At 31.6% G+C, this 26546-nt stretch overlaps 1 protein-coding gene and 1 long non-coding RNA gene across 2 annotated transcripts; one reads left to right on the forward strand and one right to left on the reverse strand.

Annotated features, from left to right (window-relative positions):
- The first annotated feature begins 13470 nt into the window (after positions 1–13470).
- On the forward strand, positions 13471–20684 carry LOC136084038 (uncharacterized). Its single transcript, XR_010640292.1, has 2 exons — positions 13471–16152; positions 16280–20684. It is a non-coding gene; the product is annotated as an uncharacterized LOC136084038 (long non-coding RNA).
- On the reverse strand, positions 17212–20511 carry LOC136084037 (zinc finger MYM-type protein 1-like). Its single transcript, XM_065804080.1, has 4 exons — positions 20207–20511; positions 19440–20082; positions 17648–19364; positions 17212–17575 (listed from the first exon to the last, which is right to left on the reverse strand). The coding sequence occupies exons 2-4, from the start codon at positions 20065–20067 to the stop codon at positions 17440–17442; spliced, it is 2481 nt and encodes an 826-aa protein (XP_065660152.1). The 5' UTR covers positions 20068–20082; positions 20207–20511; the 3' UTR covers positions 17212–17439.
- Positions 20685–26546: the final 5862 nt, after the last annotated feature.

Below are 26546 nucleotides of genomic sequence, written 5' to 3' on the forward strand. Positions count from 1 at the left end.
CTTCTGATTCAATCCATTCAACTTATTCTAGATGATGAATTGAAGATTTTAAATGGTATTTTGATGGATCTGAATAGAATTTATTTATCTTGGGACAAAATTATGGTAGGAGCAGAAAGTTAGAAAGAATTTTAAATTCGATGAAACCATGTTTGCTACGAAGAGAATGCGAAAACGGAAGACTTTGATGACCTCGATGAAACTGACGGTTAAAACCATGAAGAAGCATCAAAAAGACTTGAATGTAAGGTGTTCAACGTTGCATTCGACAATTTAACTAGACATATTAGATCAAGATTGAAAGTAATCAAAGAAGAGTGAAACAAGTCTTCCTTTCTTTGGTCTGGACAGAAATCTCTAACAGACGAGGAATTGCGGTCTAAAGGATTGGCAATGATTTACCCAGGAGACTTAAGTAAAAATGAATTTTCTGATAAAGTTTAGGACTTTTTTACAGCAAAAAAAAAATATTTTGACCAGCGAAAAGCCTATTGAGCTTTTAAATGAAGTTTATGCTAAAGGTCTGCATTCGGTATATCCAAAAGTATGTGTTTCACTTAGAATCTTCCTAAAATTGCCTCTTTCAACATCTGAAGGTGAAAGATCTTTCAGCAAGTTAGCTATCATCAAAGAACATCTCCGTTCTACAATGGGCCAGGAGCGATTGTGCTCCTTAATGATTCTTTTCATTGAATTTAATTTAACCAATAATGTTTTATATTATGAAGTCATTTCAAATTTCGCCACTAAGAAGGCCTGGAAAATGTGTTCGTCGATTAAGACTTGCTGTTTACTTATTTTGTTGATAACTTAGAATAAAATGAAAAAGAAAGTAAAAAAAAAGCTATACTAATTATTTTGCTGTTTTTGATTTTAAGATTAGATTAAGATAGGGCATCGTTTAAATTTTTGGACCCAGTCATCACATCTGGGTGGGCCTGTATATAATAGGTGTATGCATATGAAACCGCTGTTTAAAATAAGACAAGTTAATTTTCTTTTCAAGACAAAATTAATGTATGGATGATTATGTGTGTGAAACTACGTTCAATTTGCTTTAAATATCATAGTTTTTAATTTAATTTTATTCATATCTAGATAATTTTATACATCTTTCAAAATGAACAACTTTGTGCCTTCAAATATGCATTTGCGGGAAGTATTACTTCACTATTTTATTTTAAAGAAAACTGCTGCAGAAAGTCATCGTTTGCTTGTAGAAGCTTATTCTGACCATGCTTTATCTGAAACAACTTGCAGAGATTGGTTTAGAAGATTTAAAAGTGGCGATTTCGATCTTGACAACAAGGAACGTGGTAAACCTCCAAAAAAATTTGAAGATTCAGAATTGCAAAGTTTATTGGACGAAGACGATGCTCAATCCCAAGAACAATTAGCAGAAGAGTTGAATGTTGATCAGGCAACAATTTCAAGACGTTTACAAGCTCTCGGTAAAATAAGAAAGGAAGGAAAATGGGTTCCACATGAATTGAAAGAACGTGATATTGAAAGGCGTTTAGTGACATGCGAAATGTTATTGAATCGTTTTGAAAGAAAGTCTTTTTTGCATCGAATAGTGACTGGAGATGAAAAATGGATTTATTTTGACAATCCAGTCCGCACAACACATTATGTTGACCCAGGCGCACCTGTAAAATCAACACCAAAGAGGAATATTCATGGAAATAAGGCTTTGCTGTCTATTTGGTGGGATCAGATTGGTGTGGTATACTATGAGTTGCTAAAACCTAAAGAAACAATTGATGGGCCACTTTACAGACTCCAATTATTCCGTTTAAGAAAAGCATTAGAAGAAAAACGACCCGAATATGCTGAGAGACACGATAAAATAATTCTTCAACATGACAATGCTCGTCCTCATGTTTGTAAAGTTGTTCAAACAGCGTTGAAAACTATCGGATGGGAAGTCTTATGCCACCCGCCGTATTCACCAGACCTTGCTCCATCAGATTACTATTTATTCCGATCAATGTCACATGGCTTGGCAGATCAGCACTTCTCGAATTATGAAGAGGTCAAAAAATGGCTCGATGATTGGATAGCTTCTAAACCTGAGAAATTCTATTGGGATGGAATTCATAAGTTACCAAAAAATTGGCAAAAAGTAGTAGAAAATAATGGAAATTACATTCAAAGAAATATAAATAAAACATCGCCAAAAAAACCGTTCTAATTCAAAGAAAAAACAGCGTTTTCATATGCATACACCTATTATATATATATATATATATATATACATATATATATATATATATACATATATATATATATATATATATATATATATATATATATATATATATATATATATATATATATATATGTATGCAATAATAAGTTAAAATAAAAATTACTCAATTTAGTTATGCAAAATAAGAAAACTTTTAGTTGACAAATTATATGAGAAAATGTTGTATATTTTTATGTTTTTGTATTATGCAAAAGGTATATTCTTCTCGAACAACAAAAAGGAAATCAAATGTTGCAAATTATAAAGTCACATAAATGCAGTTTAAAAAAATCTTCTTAAAATTTATCAAAGTACTAATTTGTTTTAGTTATAAGCATATACCAATAACTAACTTGTAGTTGTTAGCATATGCTAATAAATAAAACAATTAAGTACTTAAGTTAACTTCTTCTCGTTAAAATTTTTTAACTATTAAAATAATAGTGCTTATCTCAATATTGTACGTAATCTTAACATAATTGCTAAAGTTAACGTTTAACGTCGTTTCGCTTTTCGTTTTCGTTTTTAATAAGTTACTAGGTTTTTCTAAATTTGAAAGGATGCGTTCTCAAAATGCACGGGGTCATTGGGGAAAGATGTCTTAAGCAAGTTAAAAAACTTTTTACCTTTTGGAATTTAATTATTATTTATTAGTAATATTACATAAAGAATCATATTAAGATAAATAATTATCGTTAAACTCATATTATAATTAAAGTATAGAAAATAATTTAGCTATTTATATATAGCATTTTTATTAGATATTAAGTAGAAAGCATCACTGCTTTTAATTTTTTAAATCGTATACATTTTGTTTAGTTTTTCTGTTAGCTTTATTTTTTTAGCAGTTTCGTTTTTATTGAGCTATTATTTCATTTTTTTTGAAGGAAAATAAGGTAAAAAAATAAGGAGTATGGACGAGACTTAAGTATTTTTATGCGACAGAAAAGTTCTACTAATGCTAGTTCTATTAAATTGTTCCATTACAACTTTGAAGTTTCTGTGACCCTATTAACTATTTTTGTTCTTCTTTAGAAAATTTAAAAACATAAATAACAATTTTGTGCCAATACTGACATAACATGTGACATGTCATTGAATGTAGAGGTTAAATTTTGTTATGAGGATTGCAGTTCTTATAGATATATTCTGTATACATATATTTTGTTTACTTTGAACCCAAATAAGGAGAGCTTAGTTAGGCAAGTTGAAATAATCGTTGCAGAAACAAACAAGATAGGCTCAGGTGAGATGTAATTAATAATCGACAAAATGCTAGAAATGCTACTCGGCAAGTAGCAAATAATTCGAACTCAAATGAGGAGAACTTGGTTGGGCGAGTTGAAAATAATCGTCGCAGAAATAGGGGTTGAAAATAATTGTCGCAGAAGGTTTGGGCGAGATGAAATTAATAATCGACAAAATGCTAGAAATGCTGCAAGATACGAGAGAATGCATTGTATAGCAACAAGTAATACTATTTCAGATTATAATTATTTGGGAGAAATGAATTATATTTGGCAGCATTGTGATGTTAAGAAATATCCTGATGAAACACATTTTTTAAGTTGCCATAATGGAAAGATAGTTTTGTTGCAACCTTCAACATTTCCAGAAGATTTATATAAGGGAAACTACGTACAAGGAAATGTTAATCTGAATTTTATAAAATATTTTAGAAATTAAAATGCCAGTCATTCTTTTGATTCATTCAAAGCTAATGTAGCTCAACCCGCGAATCATGGGCCACCATGTTTTAAAATATACGGTCAAGTTTTTATTCGTATAGGCCAAATTAAGATGTTCCGCTAACATATTGTCAACTATACATCTATGATCCACTTGCAGCAGTAAAATTTAGAATGCAACAACGTGGTAATGGTCTTTGTTTAAATGATTCAATTGTTTAAATGATTAAATGTTTCAATTGCAAACTATTATTGGTGAAAGAGAACCTATTTGCTCTTGCATTTAAAAACATGGATGAATTGGAAGATAAAGGAATTCATCGAGCAACTATAGAAGGTCCATTAGTGTCAGTTGTAAATATGATTTTACTTGAAGAGCAAGATAGACGTCGCTATAACCTCCTTTAACATAATAAAGTTGCAAGTGTATTTGTTAGTGATAATGGTGCACCACCTGCTTCCAGGAAAGTTGTTATTTACCCAAAAGGTCATCCTCTTAAAACTATATCAAGTATGCATGCCAACTAAGATCCTATGGATTATCCTCTACTTATTCCAAGGGTTGGTGCTGGTTGGCGTAATCAATTGGTTCACAACCCTGAACGCGCTACATTGGTAAAAAATCATGTTTTATTATCTCAGTATTACAATTATAAACGTTAAATTAGGCAATTTTTTCTTTACTTTTTAATGGCGAAAGAATGTTTCAGCATTATGCTGTTGATGCGTATGTTAAAATTGAAGGGCAACGCCTTGCTTTCATCAGAAATAACCAAAACAAACTGAGATGCGAGCAGTATGCCTTACACGAACATGTAAACAACCTTGGAAATGATCGTGTTGGACCAGGGCTTGTTGTAGTTTTGCAATTGACTTTTGTAGGAAATCCTAGTGCTTTAGAAGAAAACTTTGAACATGCTATGGCTACAATTAAAAAGTATGGTAAACCAGATCTTTTTATTACTTTCACTTGCAACCCAAAATGGCGAGAGACAACTGAAAATTTATCTCTAGGTCAGACAGCAAATGGTCAGTTCGCCACATGTTCAAATTTTACTTTACTTTGCAAATGATGATAAGCTTGAAACAGCACATGATATCAATAATTTAATACCTGCAGAAGTTCCAGATCCCATTGTTAATCGTGATGTTTATGACGCTGTTAAAACTTGTATGATTCACGGTTGATGTGGCATACTAAATCCAAATTCTCCCTGCATGAAAGATGGAGTGTGCAGCATAAACTCTTAACTGAATTTAGTGCGAACACAGTAGCAGTTCATAATGGTTATCCACACTATAGACGTCGTGATAATGGTTTGGTTTTCAATATTAAAGGTAACAATTTAGATAACAAGCTCACATTAATGTTGAAGCTTGTATGTCTGTTAAATATTTGTACAAATACATATACAAGGGTCACGACTCTGCGAATATTATAATAAATGAACAAATTGTTCATAATGAAGTAAACAATTTTGTAGATTGTCGTTTTGTTAGTGCACCTGATGCATTGTGGGGAATTTTCGAGTATCCAATAAACCATATGTCATACACTATTAAACGCCTTAGAGTTTATCTACCTGAAAACCAATTAATGGATTCTAGAGAAGGAACGTAACTAATAGCTTTATATCGCGCAACTCAACGTGATACGCACCTAACGGCATGGTTTAAGTTAAATACTGATAATGAAAGAGCACATTGCCATTCGTATGTAGACATTTCATATCACTCTATATTTGATGATAAACATTGTAAATGGAAGGTTAGACAAAGGGGTGAAAATAAGGTGATAGTAAAAATGTATAAAGTTAATCCAACCGGAGAATTATTGTTTCCTAGACTGACTTTTAAAGGCAAAAGGAGCAACATCTTGTGAAAATGTGCGTACTGTTAATGGTATTGTTCTTGATACGTTTCGTGAAGCATGTGTTTAAGGTATGATAGGTTATATTTTCTAATGTTTTATGATTTTTATTTTGAAAATTTACTGTTAGTAGGTTGTGAGCACATTTTGCCTGTATAACTTTATTTGTTATTTAAATTTTTTTTTCATAGTTTTTGATAATTATATATGTCATTTAATATGTGTAAATGTGTTTCAATGTGCTATATAAAATCATATTTGTTTATAGTTGTATATATGTTTAAATTACGTTGTTAAATTGCCGTGTTTTCATAGTGGTGAGACTTGGCATTATGTTGAGTAAGATGGATAGCCTTGCCAGCCAAGAGATGTACAGCAAAGATGTGACTTGCCAGCATTTAGTGACAGGCGGTGTTACTACTTTTGAGCTAGGTTGTGTTGTCTAGCCTTTTTAAATTATTCTGTAAACAAATAATAATGTTTGTTAACGTTTAGCATAATGAGTATGAGAGAGTTTGCGACCTTGATCTTTAAACCTATGGTGCTTTAATGTCCGTAATTTGAAGTAATTGAAAAACTAATATTGAATATAAAAAAAAATATACTCTTATGTATTTAAATATTTAGTAAAAAGATAAATATAGTTAATTCTAAATTGGTTATTTAATTTTGCCTTTTATACTTTAATTTGGATTGTTATTTTCACTGGATTTTAGGATCAAAGGTGCAAAGATGCTATGTGCTATTGTTATGTGTTATTGTTGTGAAAGTTTGTATTGATAGACAGCTTGCATTATAATATACTTTCATTTCATATTAATCCTAATAATTAATTAAAGTTCATGCTATAAAAAATGTGACAAGAATTTAGCCTTCATTTTTCGTCAAATTAAAGCATGATGAAGTGTTATTATTTTAGTGTGTAAAAACGTGTTGTTGAACTTAGGAATGTCGAGGAAAATGGTTCTGTCTTACACTAATATGATTTATGTCAGTTGTAAATTACTCAAAAAATTTTAAATTATTGGTAAATTATATACTTTCTAATACTTTTTATGTTATTTTTAAGGATGGTTAGGTTTTTCAATTTGAAGTCGTTATTCTAAAAGACTATTGGTTAAGGTTTCGCAAGTTTAAATTGTGAAAAACAACCACTATAAATTAATTATGTAACAGACCGTCCATAACCCGTATTACGAGTTGCTTTCTGCTAGTACATATAATATATATTAACTTAAATTACTTATGCAAGGCTATTTCATATGATTTTAAATGACCGTAGGACCAAAAGATTTTAAAAGTTTTTTTGTAGTTATTTCGACCGTACTAAAAATGACCCCTCATATTTTCGCAATAAAATATTCTACCTGTACGCAAAAATACGAGTGGAATTTAGTAATAATTGCATTATTACTAAATTCTAGTCGCAATATTACAAATTAATGTCGTAAGATCTTACAAATATTACGAAGAACTCATATTATAACTTGAAAATCTTAACTTATTAAGATGTTACATTTCATACAAATCTTACTAAGAAATCGTACGTAAACTTACAAATCTTAATAAGATCTTACTAGTTTTCTTGAACGTCTTGCAAGCCTTACTAATCCTAACAAGAAATCGTATTAAGATTTGAAAGATTCGTTGGTCTGGCTTAAATTTAAATTTGAAATTAAAAATTTTAATTATGTTCTTATAAAAACATACTTTTTAAACCGCTTTTACTGTTTAAAAAAAGTTAAGGTCGCCGCGTAGCAAGTTCAAATCATCAGCTTGCTTATTTTTTTAACTTTTGTTACCTAAAATGCAAAACAAAACATCTTAATAATTCTTTTGATTTTAAATTCAATTTATAAACATGTTGTATACTCATTTTTCTTGCACAAATTTAACTTTGTTGCAATTAAACTAGAAATGTAAAACTAAAATAACATAAGTATCTCAACCATGATACAAATGCAACAAATATTCTCACATTTGTTAATGTTTTTAGAATTCCCAACACTTTTAAAAAACTTCTCGTTTATTTAAAAAAATTTTAAATAATGAAAAAAAGGCGCCAGTGGTTGAACTTAGGTTGCCAGTAGGTATTTTGACCAGGACAACCCGGTTTTAGCGACGTTTCTCCGAGATCCGGTGTAGCGTTTTTAAATTACTGCGTTAAAATTTTACTGCGCGGCAACTTTCAACCGTTAAAGATTCCCGAGATATTACTGAAGCAGTAATAAACCAACGTTTTAATTTTACTGCACTTGTTAAAATTTTACTGATTTGTTAGTTGACAATATCAAACGTACACAAATATTAACTTAAATGATATAAGGAAATATTTAAATGAAAAAAAGTTTCCTGAAGATGTATGTGAGAGAGGAAAAAAAGCGAATTTCAAACGTCAATGTAAAAACTTTGAAATAGTTGACGATAAGTTAATGTATTGCAAAAAAGGTATTGGCAAGGTGAGGAAAATTTATTTTGTGGAAAGAAGTTTTTCAATAATTTAAACGATTTATATAAGTAAATTAAATGGTTAAACAATATTCTGAGTTGTGATTGCTTTACTGTGAATTAACATAAATGACATTTTTAAAGCGAAATAAAGCAAATTCTCATAAATTCGAAATATAGCTTTAAAACAACTCAAAATGATGTACAATAAAAATAAAAAACTACAAACAAACTTTTGTTTATTCTAGGTCGTTGTGGTCATAGATCGAGAAGAGCAATTATACATAGTTAAAGAAGTCCACGAAGGTCTTGGAACTTCTGAGAAAGCTTTGCATTAGCCAGCCACCTAGGCATTAATGCTGTAAGAAAGCAAATTTCTACACGTTTTTTAGGCATTCAATAGTGGAGGATAATATAAAACATGTAACTCAATGTGAACGATGTCAAAAAAACCTCTAACACAAACCTTAAAGTGTCTCCTGCTTTAAAACCTGTTATAGTAGAGCAACACGTAATGAAGCAAGTTGGTGATGATTTAATTAAATTACCTGCATCAAATGGATTCAATTACGTTATTGTTCTTATTGATTATTTTTTTAAGTGGACTGAAGCTGAACCTCTTATTGACAAAACAGCAATATCAGTAGCATTATTTCTTTACAAAGTTATTTGCAGACATGGTTGTTTTCAAATACAAATAAATGACCAAGATCGAGAGTTTGTAAATTCAGTATCTATTGCACTGCACGACATGACTGGAGTTCAGCAACGCGTCACCTCGGCTTACCATCCACAAGCCAATGGCCTTGTAGAGAGACAGAATCAGAAAATTAGGAAAGCCATTATTAAGGTCTTAAATGAAAATGTTTTAGGTTAAGTATCAGTTTTAGATGAATCGTTTTTGCTCTACGTGTTAAAGTGCACGATTCAAGCGGGTATTCACCATTTTATCTTATGTATAACCGACAACCTTGCCTTCCGATTGATGTAAAATACACAGATATACTCAATGGGGATAATTATGAACCTGTATATAATAAAGAGGTTTTCCGAAAAGCTTTACAAATGAAAAGAGGAATTGGGGAAAAAGCCATGAACAATATTGTTTTTACACAAAAAAAAAACAAAAATTAGACTATGACAAAAAGCATGCAACGTCATCAAAATTTGTTGTTGGTCAAAAGATACTCTTGAGAAATTTTAAAAGAGATGATAGGAAAAGCGGGAAAATGACTTTCTCATGGCTGGGTCAATATGAGATACTAAATATTTTATCTAACTCAACATGCTTATAACAGTAAAACGACACAGTAAAGGCGACACATTAAAAAAGAAATACTCTCTACATCATATTAAAACATTTGTTGAAAAGAAAAGTAATTCAAAACTGTGTAATTTATCTACTGAGTGTGATAATCATGATTAATGTCACTTCAAATTAATGAAACATCCCTCCAAAGAAATTCGTCAAAAAATAGCTGAAAAACAAGGGCTCAAAATATTTATTATGCCAGATCTTACTGACGGAGAAAAAAATCATGTACCTTCTAAAATGCATGTATGCAAAGGTGATGGCAACTGTTTTTTTCGCGAAATTTCAATTTTGCTGACAGGTTCCGAGTGTCAACATATACATGTTCGCAATGTTGTTGTAAAGCACATGATATCAAAATCTTGTTCTAGTCTCTTATCAGGATATTTAGGTGATGATGTGGAAAAGTATATCACTAAAAGTGGTATGGCTACAAATTGTATTTGGGCTACAGATGCAGAGATCCTGGGTACTGCAAATCTTACTGGAATTGATATTTCTATGTGGTCATTCACTGGACAGAAACTAGCATGGCTCAAATATCCAGCATCTGTTAAACTCGATCAACTAAAAATTTATACTATTCTTTTAGAAAATAAAAACAATAATCATTATAATGTTGTTTTGTCACTAAAACCTCTATAGAGTAAAAAATGTTGTTTTATATGTTTTTTGTTATAAAATCCGTAATAACTATCTCATGATTTCATGTTTTTCACAACAAAGGGAACATAAATATTTATGTTTTCTGTTATTAATAGCTTTTTTTGCAAAAAAACATTAAAATTTTTTGTCGAGGATCTCTATTTAATTAATAGCTATTTAATTTATTTTTAGATAAGATTTCGTCGCACAAAAAAAGAAAATTACTTTACAGTAAAATAATAACGAGCGCAGTAATATTATAACGTTAAAATAATATAGCCTCAGTGATATTTTAACGTTATAGTTTTACCGCTAGAGAATCTTAACGGTTGAAAGTTGCGGCGCAGTTAAATTTAAACGCAGTAATTTAAAAACGTTACACCGGCTTTCCAATAAAATTCAACGTTTTTGCTTATAATCTTTTATGTAAACTTTAGTGTCCAGCCCTCTGTAGTAATTTATATAGCTGTTTAGTTAGTTTGATAATTATGGGTGAAAAAGGCGGAAGTCAAAGTGATATTACTATAGAGCAAGAATGCCATAGTTTAACGCCAATAAAGAGATGGCCTTTGTTGGACCATCTGTCAATTACGCATCTGAACGGTATTTTCGCGGACGAGGCAGTTGTTTGACGGTGGTTCAGGAAATAGTGGTGTGGAAGGAGCCCATGTGGAGCCAGATTATTCTATCCTTTAGTGAAAGCGTTGGAACCAAGAAGGTTTTCTATCAATTTTATCATGTCTTATTCAACATATACGTTGAGCCTGGATGTGCAGCTTTGGAAGAATACCTTTTCGACTTTTCTCGCCAAGAAGTCTTGACACAACACCGATCAGGTGTCCTGGTTGTCCGATCGCTTTGGCAGTGTTATCGGATACTCTGCCCGTTTTGGTTGCCGAAAAGCACAACCACATGTACATGCAATCATTATGACCTTGTGTTCTGTGTCTGGAAAGGCCGCTTAGACAGTTGGAATGGCTAATAGGGTTTCTTTTCAAAAGCTTGCAGACTGGGAAAGTTATTTCAGATGTTGTAAAGCTAAAGAGAGCGGAGACACCTCTTAGTGTGATCGATGTGGAACCGGTATCATTATCATTGATGTCAAGAACATCGACTACCTCCAAGCAGTCATCCGTTGTGTTGTTGGAAAGGGGGAAGAGAGAACGATCCTTCCGTTCTCCCTTGGGAGCGTCACAAATAGCGTCATAAGTAGCGTTTCGCATGTGAAACGTTTTACCAGACCACCTTTACCGAGTGATGTTGATAATGGGCCTGAAGCGTGGTTTCTATCGAATAAAGCCTCTGTTAATCGTGATATAAAAGTGTTTAAAAATGCGAAGATGTTGTTGCATGAATATATTGTTGAGAAACGTATCTATAATCCAATTCAATTTGGTAGAGCTGTGGCAGATGGCCAGAAATTATGTAATATTGCCCGTATGGTTCCAACTTCCTAATTAGAAACTATTGAAAGGCTGCATTTGCAGAAGCGTTTTAACATGTTTCTTGTCCAAATATATATGATAGGTCCTGGGATGTTGCTACGAAGATTAGTGGTGATTGTCCTTGTTTGTGTATGGGTGTAATTGAATGCGCTTTATTTACTACAGATCATATACGTCTAGTTGCCTTATCTACTGTATTGCAGTCGTTTGCTATTGTTGCTTAGGAAGACCGTGTGAATGTTAAGGAGTTACTTCGCACAATTGATACGTAATATTCCCACACGATAGCTCAGTTTCTCGAAGGCTGTCGAAAAAATACTGTTGTCTTGGCATCCTTTAAAAACATATTATTTAAATCAAGGAGAGGATGTATGTGATAGATTTATCTGGGAATTTTGAAAAGTTGCAAGAAGATGAAATGAAGGATATGACCAATCCAACACTGCCCAAATTATATTTATATTTCGTCTAACATTTTCTAAATTTAATGTGCGAACCAATACAAATTTTAGAAAAAAATGATATAACTTCAACCGAGTTACACAAAATAGTATTAGATATTAAATTGAAGCTCACATGCTGACTAAATGACATTATTATTGGTAGCAAGGTTTCTTATTCATTGAAAAACTTTAGCAAAAGAGAGCAAAGTACGTTTACTAATACACGCGCGCAGTAACTTATAAAGAAAAAAAATCACAAATATGAGAACAGCTTTTTTAAATATTTGAATGCCTTAAATATAATAACAAAAGATCTACAGTATAGTGATATATTAAAAATAGCATCTTTATTAATCATAAAAATTAATCAAGATCGATTGTATGAAGAAATAAATTTAATTAGACAAAATGTTACTGAACTACCAAATTCTAATTGCTCAAGTACCAAAAAAATCTGGGTTGCCGTTTATAATGCGGTTGTTAATCGAAACGAAATAAGAAAATCAGTCACCAAGACAATGTCCATTTCAAATGGTAATGCATTTGTGGAACGTACTTCTTTTAATATGGAATCTGTTTAGAGAGGTAATAAGAACAGGATGCGATTGAATTTTGTAAAAGCCGAACTTTCTATTAGAAATAATTTTGTCATGACCTGCGAAGAATTTTTCTTATATTTAAAAGTTTAAGTGCACAAGCCTTAGTGTGCACACTAAAAGTGATAAATTGTACAATTTTAGAAAATAATATAAAGTTTATCGTTCTTTATAATTTAGTTAGATATCTACTTAATGTTTATGCCAAAATTATTTTATTTTACGTTAATTTTTCTTTACATGTATGTGATTTTTTAATGTTACGATTGTTCGAGCGTATAAATTTTGATTTAATTTAATTTTTCACATCAGTTTATTGAGTTATCATCAGTTCTTAAAGTGAATTGGTGGACAGTGTGCAACTCCAATACAACTCTTTTGTTAAACGACAACTCGCTATATTCACTTTAATATTACTATATGACTGAGGTTTAACCAGAGGTGCACATAGTGCAATATTTTGCTTTCAGAACTGATGATACTAGCACAATATTTTATTCTCCGGGTCAGCAATATCTTAATGTTAGCAACCCCTGTTTTTTTAGAATCTAAACTTTATACACCTTCGAATAATTCTTCAGGTTAGTAATTTTTACTTACTTGTATTAGATAACTAAACAGGTATTATTTATGAATAAACTGAATGAAGAAATAAATTTTACAAAGTGTTTTCAAGGCGGAATATACCAATTAAAATATTTTTTTATTTTATGCTAACACGACCCGACCCGACTAAAGAGTAAATATATGGTTTTTTATACTCTCTTATATTAATACACTACACATATACATGCTGTAATCATTCATCCGACCTGATACTGTATGCATTGATACCGTATACATATTACAGATGGTTAGCTCTAGAGGAGATGCATCAAAAGGATTTATAGACTTTTTGAAGAAACGCAGAACTTGAAAGCGCGTCACAAATTAAGCGCATGCATTGTTGCAGAAATGTTCGATCCTTAAAACCTTGTGGATTCAAAGTAACTGTATTTTGTATTTATAACAAATTTACTTTTTAATCTAGAGATCAAAATGTTAGATAATGATTTTCACCAAGATTCGAAATATGTAACGAAGCAGATTTTTTATTATAAGTTTATTATTTACCTATTATCAGTTTCCATTCAAGTATTGAGTAAAATCTTCATTCAATTTATATATTTAATAAAAATAAATGTAAGTGTAAACACATATATAATTACAGCAGTATTTGTACTGTTGCATAAATGAGATTTAAAACCAGCAATTAAAAGGTTTAGAAAATATATATTGCTAATTCCTTCGATTTCTGCTCATAACAACCATCTTATTGGTGATGTAAGTAACACTATTAAAAAACTCTACATTAGCATTATGTTATTGGCTATTTTGCTTAATCTTTTTTAATTGAAAATAATTTCCATGTTTTTTCAAACTATTAGGTAGCAGGTCTTAATCAACCTATATGCCAAGAACTCATTATTAAAATTGGTGAGTTAGTCAAAAAGGGTGTAAATTCTGTTTCCGAAATTTAATTTTAATAACATTCTTCAGAAGACAAACAAACTTTTATTCCTAAGTGATGATACGATTGCAAATCATATATTGAGAGCTAGACAAAAGCTTCGCAAATCACTGAATGTCTTTTGGACAAGATTAATGAATGGAAAATATACTTTCAAGATACAACAATCAAGTTTAGACCCAAAGGAGAATTTAATTCTGTAAAGAATAATTTAGAACTTTAAAGTTCATTGTTGTTCGTATGTCATGAGACTGCTGTTACGATATGGTAATGAAGCAAAAGAGACTGCTGTTATGATATGGTAATGAACTTGCCTTTCTCGATGCTATGTACCGAACAACCAGATATGCGCTGCCTCTCTTTTTTGCAGCGTCAAAGAAAATCTGGATTCTTTGAAGCTGCAAAGTACATCCAAATCTCTATTTCTTAATCAGTTAATTCTTTACCTCTGTATTTAGGATTAGCAATATTAGTCAAGAAATGAGCTGGGTTATTGCCTGTTGTATTCTTTTGGATAAATTCATCTTATCTAAGCATAGGACTTAATTCCCCCTGAAGATTTTTCCATTAAACTACACTGTCTCCAATAGTACTACTGTCCTGCTGTTGGTTTAAGCATTTATAACCATCGTAGCCCCTCTTTTCCTTTGCAGCGAAATGGTTGTTGCTACTTAACAACTTGATTGAACTACTTAACAACTTGAACAATCTGCTCTTTGATGTTGGAATTGCCAAATCTTGGGCCAATAGATTGAGAATATGAATTTCAATAAATAATAGTTAATAAGAAATTAAGAGCTGAACATCCATATGTAATAACATTAACATTATCTCGAGTTTCCAATTGTTGTCTCATTTTTGACACATTTGCTGCGTTTTCAGTTACTACACTGTCAACTTTAAAAAAATTTAGCTGACAGTCTTCCAGCAGAAAAAGGAATTCTGCTACGCCCAGAGATTCAACCTGATACCTGGAGTAAGTCACTAACAAATTCACCAAAACTTTGCCATATTCCTAAGCGATGCAAAAGAAAAATGACTAAAAGATTTGGTAATAAATATGATATTTGTAAAGCAGACAAAGATATCAGTGTAATGGCTAAAAAAAATACAAAAGATACCCTGACGGTTTCTGAGGTCACAAATGATTTAACTGATTTTGATAATTGTGACACATTAACTGTTTCTAATGCCACAATTGAAATAAACCATCTTTCAACCAATGATTGCATTCACTCGTATTATGTTAACATAATTGAAGATAAAAAACAACTCGAAAAGATTTTTAGGCGCATTCAAAGTCTTAAATCTTTATTGATTGGAAGTAGATAACAATATGACATTTCTAATTGGCAGATGCTAAATGATAAGGTGATTCATTTTTGCCAGCAACTAATTTCACTTCAATTAAATATTGATGTTGGTCTGCAAGATCCTATTAATGGACAAGTCTTATCTTTCCATATCTACACCAGCACACGATTTGTCCAAATTCTTCATGATGGAAAATCTTCACTGGATGTGTGACCACATGATTGCAAACCAGGGGAGATATATATATTTGACAGCCTTTTCCACGGTGCAGTCAGCATGCAGACAAAAAGGCAAATATGCTCCATTTTACATTGTCAACAAAAAAAATCTTGTTTTAAAAGTTTTGCCAGTTCAACAGCAAACAAATGGTGTGGATTGTGGAATTTTTGCTGTTGCATGGGCTCGTCACAATCTTGAAATAAAAGGTGTACCATCAACAAATATGATGTTTGAACAAAGTGAAATGAGAAGTCATCTCCTAAAATGTATATCAAACAACAGGATGGATATAGTTCCAGCCACTGCAAAGCCTTTATTGTTTAGAAGATGTGTTGCTAAGACTTTTCGTGTTCCACTGCATTGCTCATGTCGCATGTTTTGGCTACCTGGAGACGAAGACATATTTAGCAGGTATATTTTCACAATTACTAATAAGTGTGTAGTTAATAATAAAAACAATTACAAATGCAATGCTTTAATTGATATCTTGATTTTATCAGGTATTTATATTGTGATGGAAATTTATTTATTTTTTAAGGCAAATGGCACAATGCTGTTCTTGTAGTAAATGGTTTCATCGTGATTGTAAACAAATCCCACTAATTGCTTATGAAAAGGAAGATGAAATTAGGGTTTGACAAGATTGCCAGAACCAATCAATATAATAGTAAGATAAAAGATCAATTTTTTAATAATAATGTTTTGTATACAACACTTTTGCTATTAATAACTGCAAATGCTGTACTTTTAAGTATCTCTTGCATATCGCTTCTTTAATATTACAAATTTAGCATAAATTTTTACCTGAAAATATTTAATTTAACCACTATATAACAAAATCAATTAGAAAAAAATGAAACTGAGACAAGGGATAGTGACGTTATAAATAAGATAGGTTATATCAATAACCCTGACACTGACATATCATTTTGTTTTATAAAGATTTTATTTATTTTAAATGCACTCCATACTCCACAAAGAGCCTGCTATGCAACATCTACAAATTGCAATTCTTTAAATGCTTTGCTAATTAAGTAATACATACCACCAATGGCATTGCCAAGTAACCGATTTTACTAGAAAAATCCATTCAAAATTTTATAGCAGGTAAATTTGAATAATTTTTGATTGTTTTTAAAATGTTTAAATTAGAAAAAAAAAATTCCAAAATTACTCCCAAGTTTCTTCAATAACGTGATATTTTAGATATCACATAGCTATAATAAATAAAGAAGGTAAAATAGATATCATTTAGAAGTTTGGATAGCCGCCACGCTCACCTTTGAAATTGTTTATACATTAAATGTTACTATTAAAAATTTTTTTTTTTAAAGGTACCTGCTGCTTGCATAAAATGGTATCCTCGCTAAAGAATTTTGACACCTCTGTGAAAACGACACCCGGAGCACCGTGTTTTTCATAGAACTGAGACCTGTTATTTAAATATTTTGATACATATTTACAGTGCCGTGGCGTGGTACATTTGGGCCCCCCCCAAATCATTTTTTTGGGCCCTATTTTTGTGGCATCACATTACAGGATATATATGCGTCACATTTTTTCTAAAGGCTAAAAACATCAAAAATAAGACATATAAGTATAGACAAACGTATATGTACGGATAATTATCAGAATAATGTTTGTTATATTATATTGGTAATACTTCAAAACCTGTAATAAATCACATATTCACAATTGTCACAGAAATGACTTGTGGCGAACTTTCATACTTGCAAATTTGTTGATTATCTCCTCATAATTTAATTTTCTTGCCACATCGTTCTCAATTGACAGCATCGCCAGAGAAGACAAGCGGTCATCAACCATTGTTGACCTATAAAAAGTGAAAAGAAATGCATAGAGCTACATCTATTATGTATAAAGTAGCAAGATTAAATATACTGACCTATGAAAAGTCTTAATCAATTTTAGCTTGCTGAAGCTACGTTCAGCACTTGCGACAGTTACTGGTGAGGTAAGGATTATGCGTAACACAATGGCAAGATTTGGATAAGTTTCTTGCAGCTCTTCTTTATAAATGTAATTAAGAAAATCTTGTGCAGATTTCATGTGAGTACTTTCTTTCTCCTGTACCACTATGACAAATCGTTTTAATTCCATTTCCAGATCATCCGAATCTATATCGCCAAGCTTTGCTTGCAAATTTTTGCAATATAAAGACAAAGAATTTTCTTTACAGATTTGAATAAGATTCTCAGAACGGTATAGGAAGTCATAGAGCTCTGTGATACTACTGACTTGTTCAAAACGCTCCTTTACTGATCCCATTGACATATCAAGGAGTGGTAAAAAGAAATCAACTTTAAACTTCTGTTCTAATTGGATGGTGTGAGCTTCATCGGCACACTCGTATGAATGAATCATCTTTTTTTGTCGGGAACGCACTTCTGGAAAAATTTTTGCAATGTCCAACACTTCTGCGATTTCTGATGCTTTCATGTGTGCGTCTGAAAATCCAGTTTCACGATATTGCTGAAGAAATGTATATGTGGCCTTTATTTCACTATCCAAGACATCAAGGGAAGTTGTAGAGGACTGCAGAAGCTTACTTGATTTGTTAATTTGGTATAAAACGTCATACCAAATAACGATTGACAATATGAATGGCCATGTCATCATATATTCCATCAGCGAACATACTTCTGTAGCTGTTGCGCCATCTCTCTTCTCTAGAGCATACACTTCCAATTTTTCTAATGCCTCTAATATCTCTTTCAGGTGATAGCGAAGAGGTTTCACACAGTTTATTCTACTTTCCCATCTGGTATCGGATTGAGGCTTGACAGAAATGGGTATACATGACTTTAAAATATGCCATCGAGCAGGAGATGATGAAAAGAGTGTATACAATCTTGAAAGAACTCCGAAAAAAGTAATTGCACTGTTGGATGACTTTGCACCGTCAACAATGACTAGATTAAGTGAATGGTTTGCACACGGAACATATAGAGCTTTGGGATTCATTTGAAGAAGCCTAGCTTGAACACCCTTTGCCTTTCCTTTCATGTTAGCACCGTTATCATAGGATTGGCCTCGACAGTCAAGAATATTTAATTCCCACTTTTTTGTCTGATCTAGAAAGGCATCCAAAAGCCCTTTTCCAGTGGTATCATCTACCTTGAGATATCCAAAGAAATTTTCAGAAATGTTGATACCTGTCCCAGGAATGCAAACTACTGATCGTAGGATTATGCTCATTTGTTCTTTATGTGAAACGTCTGGCGTACAATCCAAAATAATGGAAAAATATTTCGCTTTCTTTACTTTGGAAAGGTTTTCGGCTTCAATCTCCTTGGCTAACAATTCAATCAACTCATTCTGGGTATCATTGCTCAAATAATGTTCATTAGTTTCTTTCTTCTGAATCCGACGTAAAAGTTCATCGAGCACACTATCATACTTCGCCATCAATTCAAACAACCCAAGAAAGTTTCCATTGTTCTTGGAACCAATGACCTCTTGTGAACCACGGAATCCAAGATTCCTCGCAGAAAGAAATAGAGTGATGTCTAGTAATCGTTCCAATACTGCTCTCCAAAATTTTCGTTCTTTTTGAAGCAACTTGTATTGATGCTCATCAATGGTTGTTTGATTCATTATGCCTGCAATGTTGAATTTGGTAAAATATATAAATATTTATTATATTTAATGACAAAATTTTTTTTAAAACAGTTTACCTTTTCGTAATGTCATCCACTGTTCAAAGCACCTGAGATGTGTACTTCCTGTTTCATGATCATTCAGTTTTTTGGATAAACCTTCCCATGTGTTCATCCCTTGTCGGAATGGTGAATCTGATATACCAAAAAGTTTGCAACAGAAGCAAAAAACTTTATTACTTTTCATAGAATACACAAGCCATGACCGTACAATAGTTTCTCCATTCTTCATCTGTCGTTTATAATAAGTCACTGAAAATCGTCGTCTTTCTTGATTGTGTGGAAAATCTATCTCAATTTGCTTTACACCACGTTCAACAATGTCACACCTCTGTGCATCAGAAACATTTTCTGGCCAATCAGAAGGATCATCACTGAGAAAAAGAAGTGGCAGTGTTGTGGCAGTTGGTATACACTCACAGATTGCCATATTAGAGTCTCCTTCAGCAGACAAACCAAAACAAGAAACAGAATCATTTTCTGCATTGGCTGTAACATCATTATTGGTTTCTGTTATTGCTACTGATTCACCATCAGCTTGAACTGCTGGTTTCAAAAATTGTGTAAGTTTGGGGTACTTAGTTATTACTTCCCTGGCTGCAGCTGCTTCTCTTCTCTTAGCTGCACCACTTTTCACTTTCTTCATTCCAATAATTAATACCTAAAAATAGAACAGATAGTTTATAAAATTTACTTTTAGGTCCTACTATAGTACTATACCTATTTAATTTATACAAATAAATTAAATGAAAAATAATAATGTCTCCTAAAAATAATAAACTTACCGGCTCAGCTGATTCAGCCACGCTCACTACGAATTTTGAATAATGACGATTGCGTTTCGGTTTAACCAACTACACACACATCATACAGTCAAATGAAGCAACTGACACGCAGAAATCAATATTTCAAATCGTATTTCAACTCACAATTTTTTATTACTATTCTAGAAAGTTATTAAAAAAATTAAAGAAAATACTTTTTAAAATATTATAAAATTTTAAAATGTTGTATTGCTGACGGCCCACCGGGAAATATCCCGGTGTGAAAACTCCATGTGAAATAGGAAAACTCATCTTTAAATAAACTGTTCATTATAATATATATTTGTCAATCTAGTTTGTTTTATTTACATAATTTTTTGCATGCTATTTATGATATCATAATTTGTATTATAATTTTTATTGGTTTGTAACAATTCTATTTGTCGGTTAATATTTCTCTGTAATGTCTTCAAATTTTGATTTTATATTTATATCCAGAGTTTTAAATTGTTATTTAATCTTTTGAAAATGTAGTATGTTAACTACGAAACATGTCAAGATTAAAAAATTCCGTGTTTTTCATAAAAGTATGAGTAAAAATTTTAGAGTTAAGCTACTATATAGATACAGAAACTAAACAAGGATGTCCATTCTCATCAGTTGTTTTTTTTCACATTAAAATTGTCTTAGTAGCATTTATTTTATTTTATAGTTTGAATATAATTGATAATTATCTGTTAAAATAATAAAATGCCATAAAAAATTTTATCATTTTTTAAAAAACGGGCCCCTTATATCTCGTGGGCCCCCCCCAAATGGGGGGTTTGGGGGGCCTTTGCCACGGCACTGCATATTTAAGGCCGTCGGCATTGCTATGTTGTAGTTACGCCATCTTCAACTTCCAACTTCAACACATTCACATAATTTGCTAGTAACACCATTTTAGATATTGCTTAAGTTATTCAACTTAATTGTCAGCCGAGAACCGTATAGCGTTATGTCCACGTTTTATGTTATCCCAATTTATAATCAATAAATATTCAATATTAAATCAGGTGTGTCCACTAAATCTAGTCACAAGGATTAAAAAATTCCAGGGTGTATATAAATTCTAGAAATTGAAATTTAAATCTCGGTTTTTTTGGAAACAAAAAAGATGGACATTTGGCCTATTGGTTCTCGGCTAGCGTGTTGCAATCATCCAAGGTTTTCTTGCGTTGCATTTATACACAATGTTATTGCAGTAACCTATTTTATTTATTTTTTATTTTACGTATGGTGGTACCTATGATTTTATAGTGTTTATGTCTAACTATAGGCATTGATGTTAATACCATTTAAGTGGCAGGTATTTTTTTAAATAGGCACATGTATACGCCCACGTTGATACTAGTATAAACTCCCCTAATTGATATGTTTGTGTCATGTTGCTTTTTATATTGACATTAAACTGCTTATACCTTATTTAATGTCGGCATACTTAATATGTATAGTCTTTTTGTGCTGTAAGCCGTTAGGGGTTTATAGCTAAAATATATAGCATATACTCTACTAAAAATGCCGGTAAGATGGTTTTTTCAATGATTGAAATATCAAAATGCAAACTTATTTCCTTTTTTTAAAATCAAAATGCGACACATTAACGCAATAGCAAATTAGAAAATTTTCTCCAATGAGTTTTATATTATAAAATTTATATTTTAGTTTATCAAATGGTTGGTAAAAACGTAATAAATAAAAAAAACAACCTATAATACCGCATTTATCTCTGTAACCTTTGCTTGAAACATTTGAAGTGCAATTTTTGACACCAAGAAACCCCAAACCCAAATATATATATATGTATATATATATGTATATTTATAATATATATATACATATATATATAGATATATATATATATATATATATATATATATATATATATAAATTTATAAATATTATATATATATATATATCTATATATATATCGATTCTTTAATTTTACAAATTCGTCGCATTGTCCTGCCGTCAGTCACAACTTATTGGATTAATTGGATTATAATAATCCCTTATAAAAGGCTTGTAGTCGTTTTATATTTGTCATTATGGCTTTGAATCCGTACGAGCACAGAGGTCGTAACGCTGCTATCGCTGTTGGAGGTGCTGCTGCTGGTAATCATTTATACGAAAACGCTGATTATTATATTGATCAATTATTAGGTGTTAGTGGTCGTTATATTAATCGCGCTGCTGCTGATGCTGCTACAAATTTATTTCAAGATAGAGGAAACGATAATCGAAACATTAGTTCCCCTCCTGGCTCCAATCTTGTTTCCGTTAGAGATCGCTCTCCTATTAGATCTCAACCTCCTAGTAATCAACAACAAGGTGTAGATCAAGTTGATGCACCTATGGCTGACGATAATGGTGCTGCAGTTCGTAATGGTGTAATAACAGTGCTGTTGGGGCTGGTAATGACTAAATCGGAAAATGCTGATGAAGGTAAAGTTATAACCTTACCGTGGGAATTTTTGAGTTTATGTCATTCTGATGAACATATAGCTAAAGTTTATGATTGTGGAGCTTATGCTTGGGCTCCTGTTTTTGCTGAAGTATATATGAAAAACGTTCGTAATCATGCTGAAATTCCTGTTGGTGCCAGTGGCTTCTTACCTGTTGGGTTTAATCATATTCGTTTAAGGTATCTTAATCAAGTAATTCTTCTGTATTACCTAGAACAGTTCCTTTTACTACTACTACTACTAATCTTACGAAATAGTTTAATGCAACAGCTCAACATGAAGATAATATTATTGAAGAATTGCCTAAAGAATCTCTTATTATGTGTTACGACGAAACTGGTGGTCAATTAGGTAATGCCGCTAATATTGTATCTACGAAAATGTGTGCTGCACATGGCTTATGGATTAAAAAAGAATTAAGTAATGGTGAACAATTTCATTGGCAATTTGATTATCCTGCTGGTCCTAAGCGTACTATTCGTGAGTTAATGGAACAACCTTATTGTTTTTTAAAAAATACTACCGGTAATAAGTATCAATTCTTTGGTGCACCTCGATTAGATTATATGTGTGGATTTTTACAGAATCGTCTTCCTACATTAGGTGGTTTTGGTGATGGATTTACTGCTGGTAATATTTTAAATATTCCTAGTGTTTCTAAAGATTTATTAACTACTCAAATGCTATTAACACCTGATCAGTTTTTTACCTCAAGTACTGATTATGATGATGGTAATCATAAAATAATAAATAACGTTAGTTTAGTAAAATCGAATTGGATTCCCTCTAATGGTATTCCTTATTATGATCCTAATCAACAAAAGCCTGTTTATATTCAACTTGAAGCGTTTATGAATGGCGATAATATTCAAGCTTATCGTATATATTATACTTTGGAATTTATTCATAAAGTTCGAGTTTGGAAGAATTCAAGATATTCTTATAGTATTAATAATTTGAAGAAATTTACTGGAGTAACAATGTATAATGTTAATCGAATGCCAAAGTTTATTTATTCAGCTGATACTGAATTTGGTTATATTAATCATACCGCTAATGTGCAATTTTATATGCCTTGGGTATATCTTATATTGTATAATAATACTCCCGTTACTGGCGTTAATAAAAGTGGAAAAAAAGAATTACCTGTTATTGTCGATAAAGAGGAACCCGCAAAGAAAAAAACAAAGGACGATGAAAAACAATAATATGTAATGTATTATTTTATTTATTTTAATTAAACTTATTTAAAATTTAGTTCGTTTTCAATTTCACTAACAAGCGTTTGATAGTAACCTATCATGTTAACTTCTTCCATTTCTTCTGGTCTATATTGGCCCAATAATCGCATCAATAAGGCCATAATCCTTTCTTTATTTTCTTTCCATGCTGTCACATCACCTTCGCTAAAACGGTCTTCCAATAAACAGTTCATTACAACTATAAACGCTCTATTTTCTATAGCTTGTCTTTCACTACTCGCAAAACGTGTTACGTCGGACTTTGTAGAACCATTCATCGTTATAAATACCGGTCGTTTGGGTATACCTATTGCAAAATCATTTTTAACGTCGGATTTTAGACATAGGTTCCCTTCCATCATCTGTTTTACTATATATACTACCTCTGGTCTTTCTAAATGCATCTCTTCGCATCGGTATATATTTGTTAATTAGATCATGTAACCAAAAGGTAGAATATGTCGTAGTATTGGGTGGTTGAAAGGAACCTATGTCATCTACATCATATACGAATAATATACATTCGGCTAAAGTTGTTTTTGCCACTATTGCTACGCCCAATAAGTATAATGGTGGATTTCTTTTTTGCTGCACCGTTCATAAATTGTGCAATATTATAAAGCAGGTCTTTTAAACCCATGTGGTTCTCTTCCGCTATGCTTCTAAAAACTTGTATAGCTGTAGCGTAACCTTTTAGCAAATCGGCGTCTATAGTATGTAAATTGTACGCACAGGGACTAATGTAATAGCATTTGCACACGTTGAACTCGTCTTCGCTTAAATGTGCTTGACATAACTCTGTATACGAATGCATCGTTTTCATAGCGTATGCCTGTTGAAAAGCAACATTTTTTATAGATTTCAGTTGCGAAGCGTTGCATTTTCTCTCTAGTGATCTTAATATAGGGTTGGTTTAAAGTTCACGCGTATAACGACCATTATTATATAATTCTTTATCAACAATAATATTGTGTAATTTCTCCTTACTTGACTCGCGCTTTGACTACGACTGCGTAGGGGCGTTATTAAACAAGACTAAATCACCTTCAATTAACTCTGTATTATTCTAAAAGAAAAGAATTAATTCTGTGTACAACACAAACTTAGCATTTACAATCAATACCTCTAAATAATTCGTTTATACTATTCAAAATATTATTACGTGCGTTCATGTATTTTTTGTGTATACTTTTAAGATTACATAGTGCAGCTCTTACATTATTTGGTAAGTGTTGATCCAATACTTCCATCATGCCATCAACGTTATCGCCATTAACCGATACTGCTGAACAAGCGCTAGCAACTTTAAATCTTACGTTTTGATCTAACTCGTTTAGGACTTGGTTCTCCCTCTCCCAAGTCTTCAGAAACGACTGATGAGACAGAGTGTCTTCGGTGAGATTCGGATGATGATCTATCTCCGGCCATTGAATTGGCGTCTGAGATGGACTCTCTAATACTCTCCGTCTCTTTAATCGTTTCTGCGACATATGAACATATTAAGGTTTTATTTTTAAAAATAATGATTAAAAACCAAATTTCTTTCGAAACGAAACTCTTTCGCACCGCAATTTGCGAAACAGTTCCTAATTGAAAAAAACTTACGAAACTCAGCATAATAAAAATATTCAATTACGTTTTATAAATCAAATTCGTATAATTAACTAAGTAATTAAAATACTAATTTTTTATATGAAATTAATAAGTTTTAGTTTTGAACTTTTATAAAAAAATCACTTTCATAAAATATACATTTTAGAATGTCATTTAATGAATAAGAATTAAATAAAGAAGATAACTTGAACATGAATGCAAATGCGTAATAGGGAAACAATGCCTATATTGAAATAAAAAAAAAGACCTAATTTAAGTGATGAATGCTAATACTTAATTATGTTATAAAATGCTAAAAAATAGTTCTCACTTGTATCCAAGTAGAATAATTTCATGTTTAGTCAGTTTTAATATTTTTATTTTTGAGGTGCTCTGTTATATGCGCTTTCGCTTTTATTACATTAAATAACAACAAGTAAATTTTAAGACATTCTTTTCGATAATTTTTTCTAAAATGTTTTCCTTTATAAAAATAAAAAAAAAGTCAGGGTAGGAAGAGTATTAGTTGTCTCTTGTGTCATTGGGCCTGATAATGTTTCGTTTTAAACTTAAGTTATATTTTATTCTTTTGTTTTATATAAAGTAGGTATTTACTATAATAGTTTTTACCACAGTGTTTGCTCAACTAAATAAAATGAAAAAGGGGTAAGTCGACGAACTGCGTTTATCTTCAGAGCCTTTCATCAGAAAGTGACAAAAATTACACAGAAACTTTCTTATTGACCATTTCATCATTCGCTGTAATATTGTCAGGATTCGCCCATGCGCATAAGAGATATTGAGATTTATTCGTTTTTAAGACAAAAAGTAACTTTTCAAACATCGCTTCCTTTTTACTCTACATTAAAAGTAGTTAGTCGTATGAAAAAAAATAATTGTAAAAGTTCCAGTCACAATTGGTTTACTATTTCCAGTCATGTTTTTTTTTTCAAAGTTGCCTTTTTTCAGGATCTATAGATTGTTTATTAAAAAAAAAGCTTTCGGGGTAAGTTAGCAAATTTT

This window comes from Hydra vulgaris, chromosome 08, assembly GCF_038396675.1.
Source record: "Hydra vulgaris chromosome 08, alternate assembly HydraT2T_AEP".
NCBI lineage: Eukaryota > Metazoa > Cnidaria > Hydrozoa > Anthoathecata > Hydridae > Hydra > Hydra vulgaris.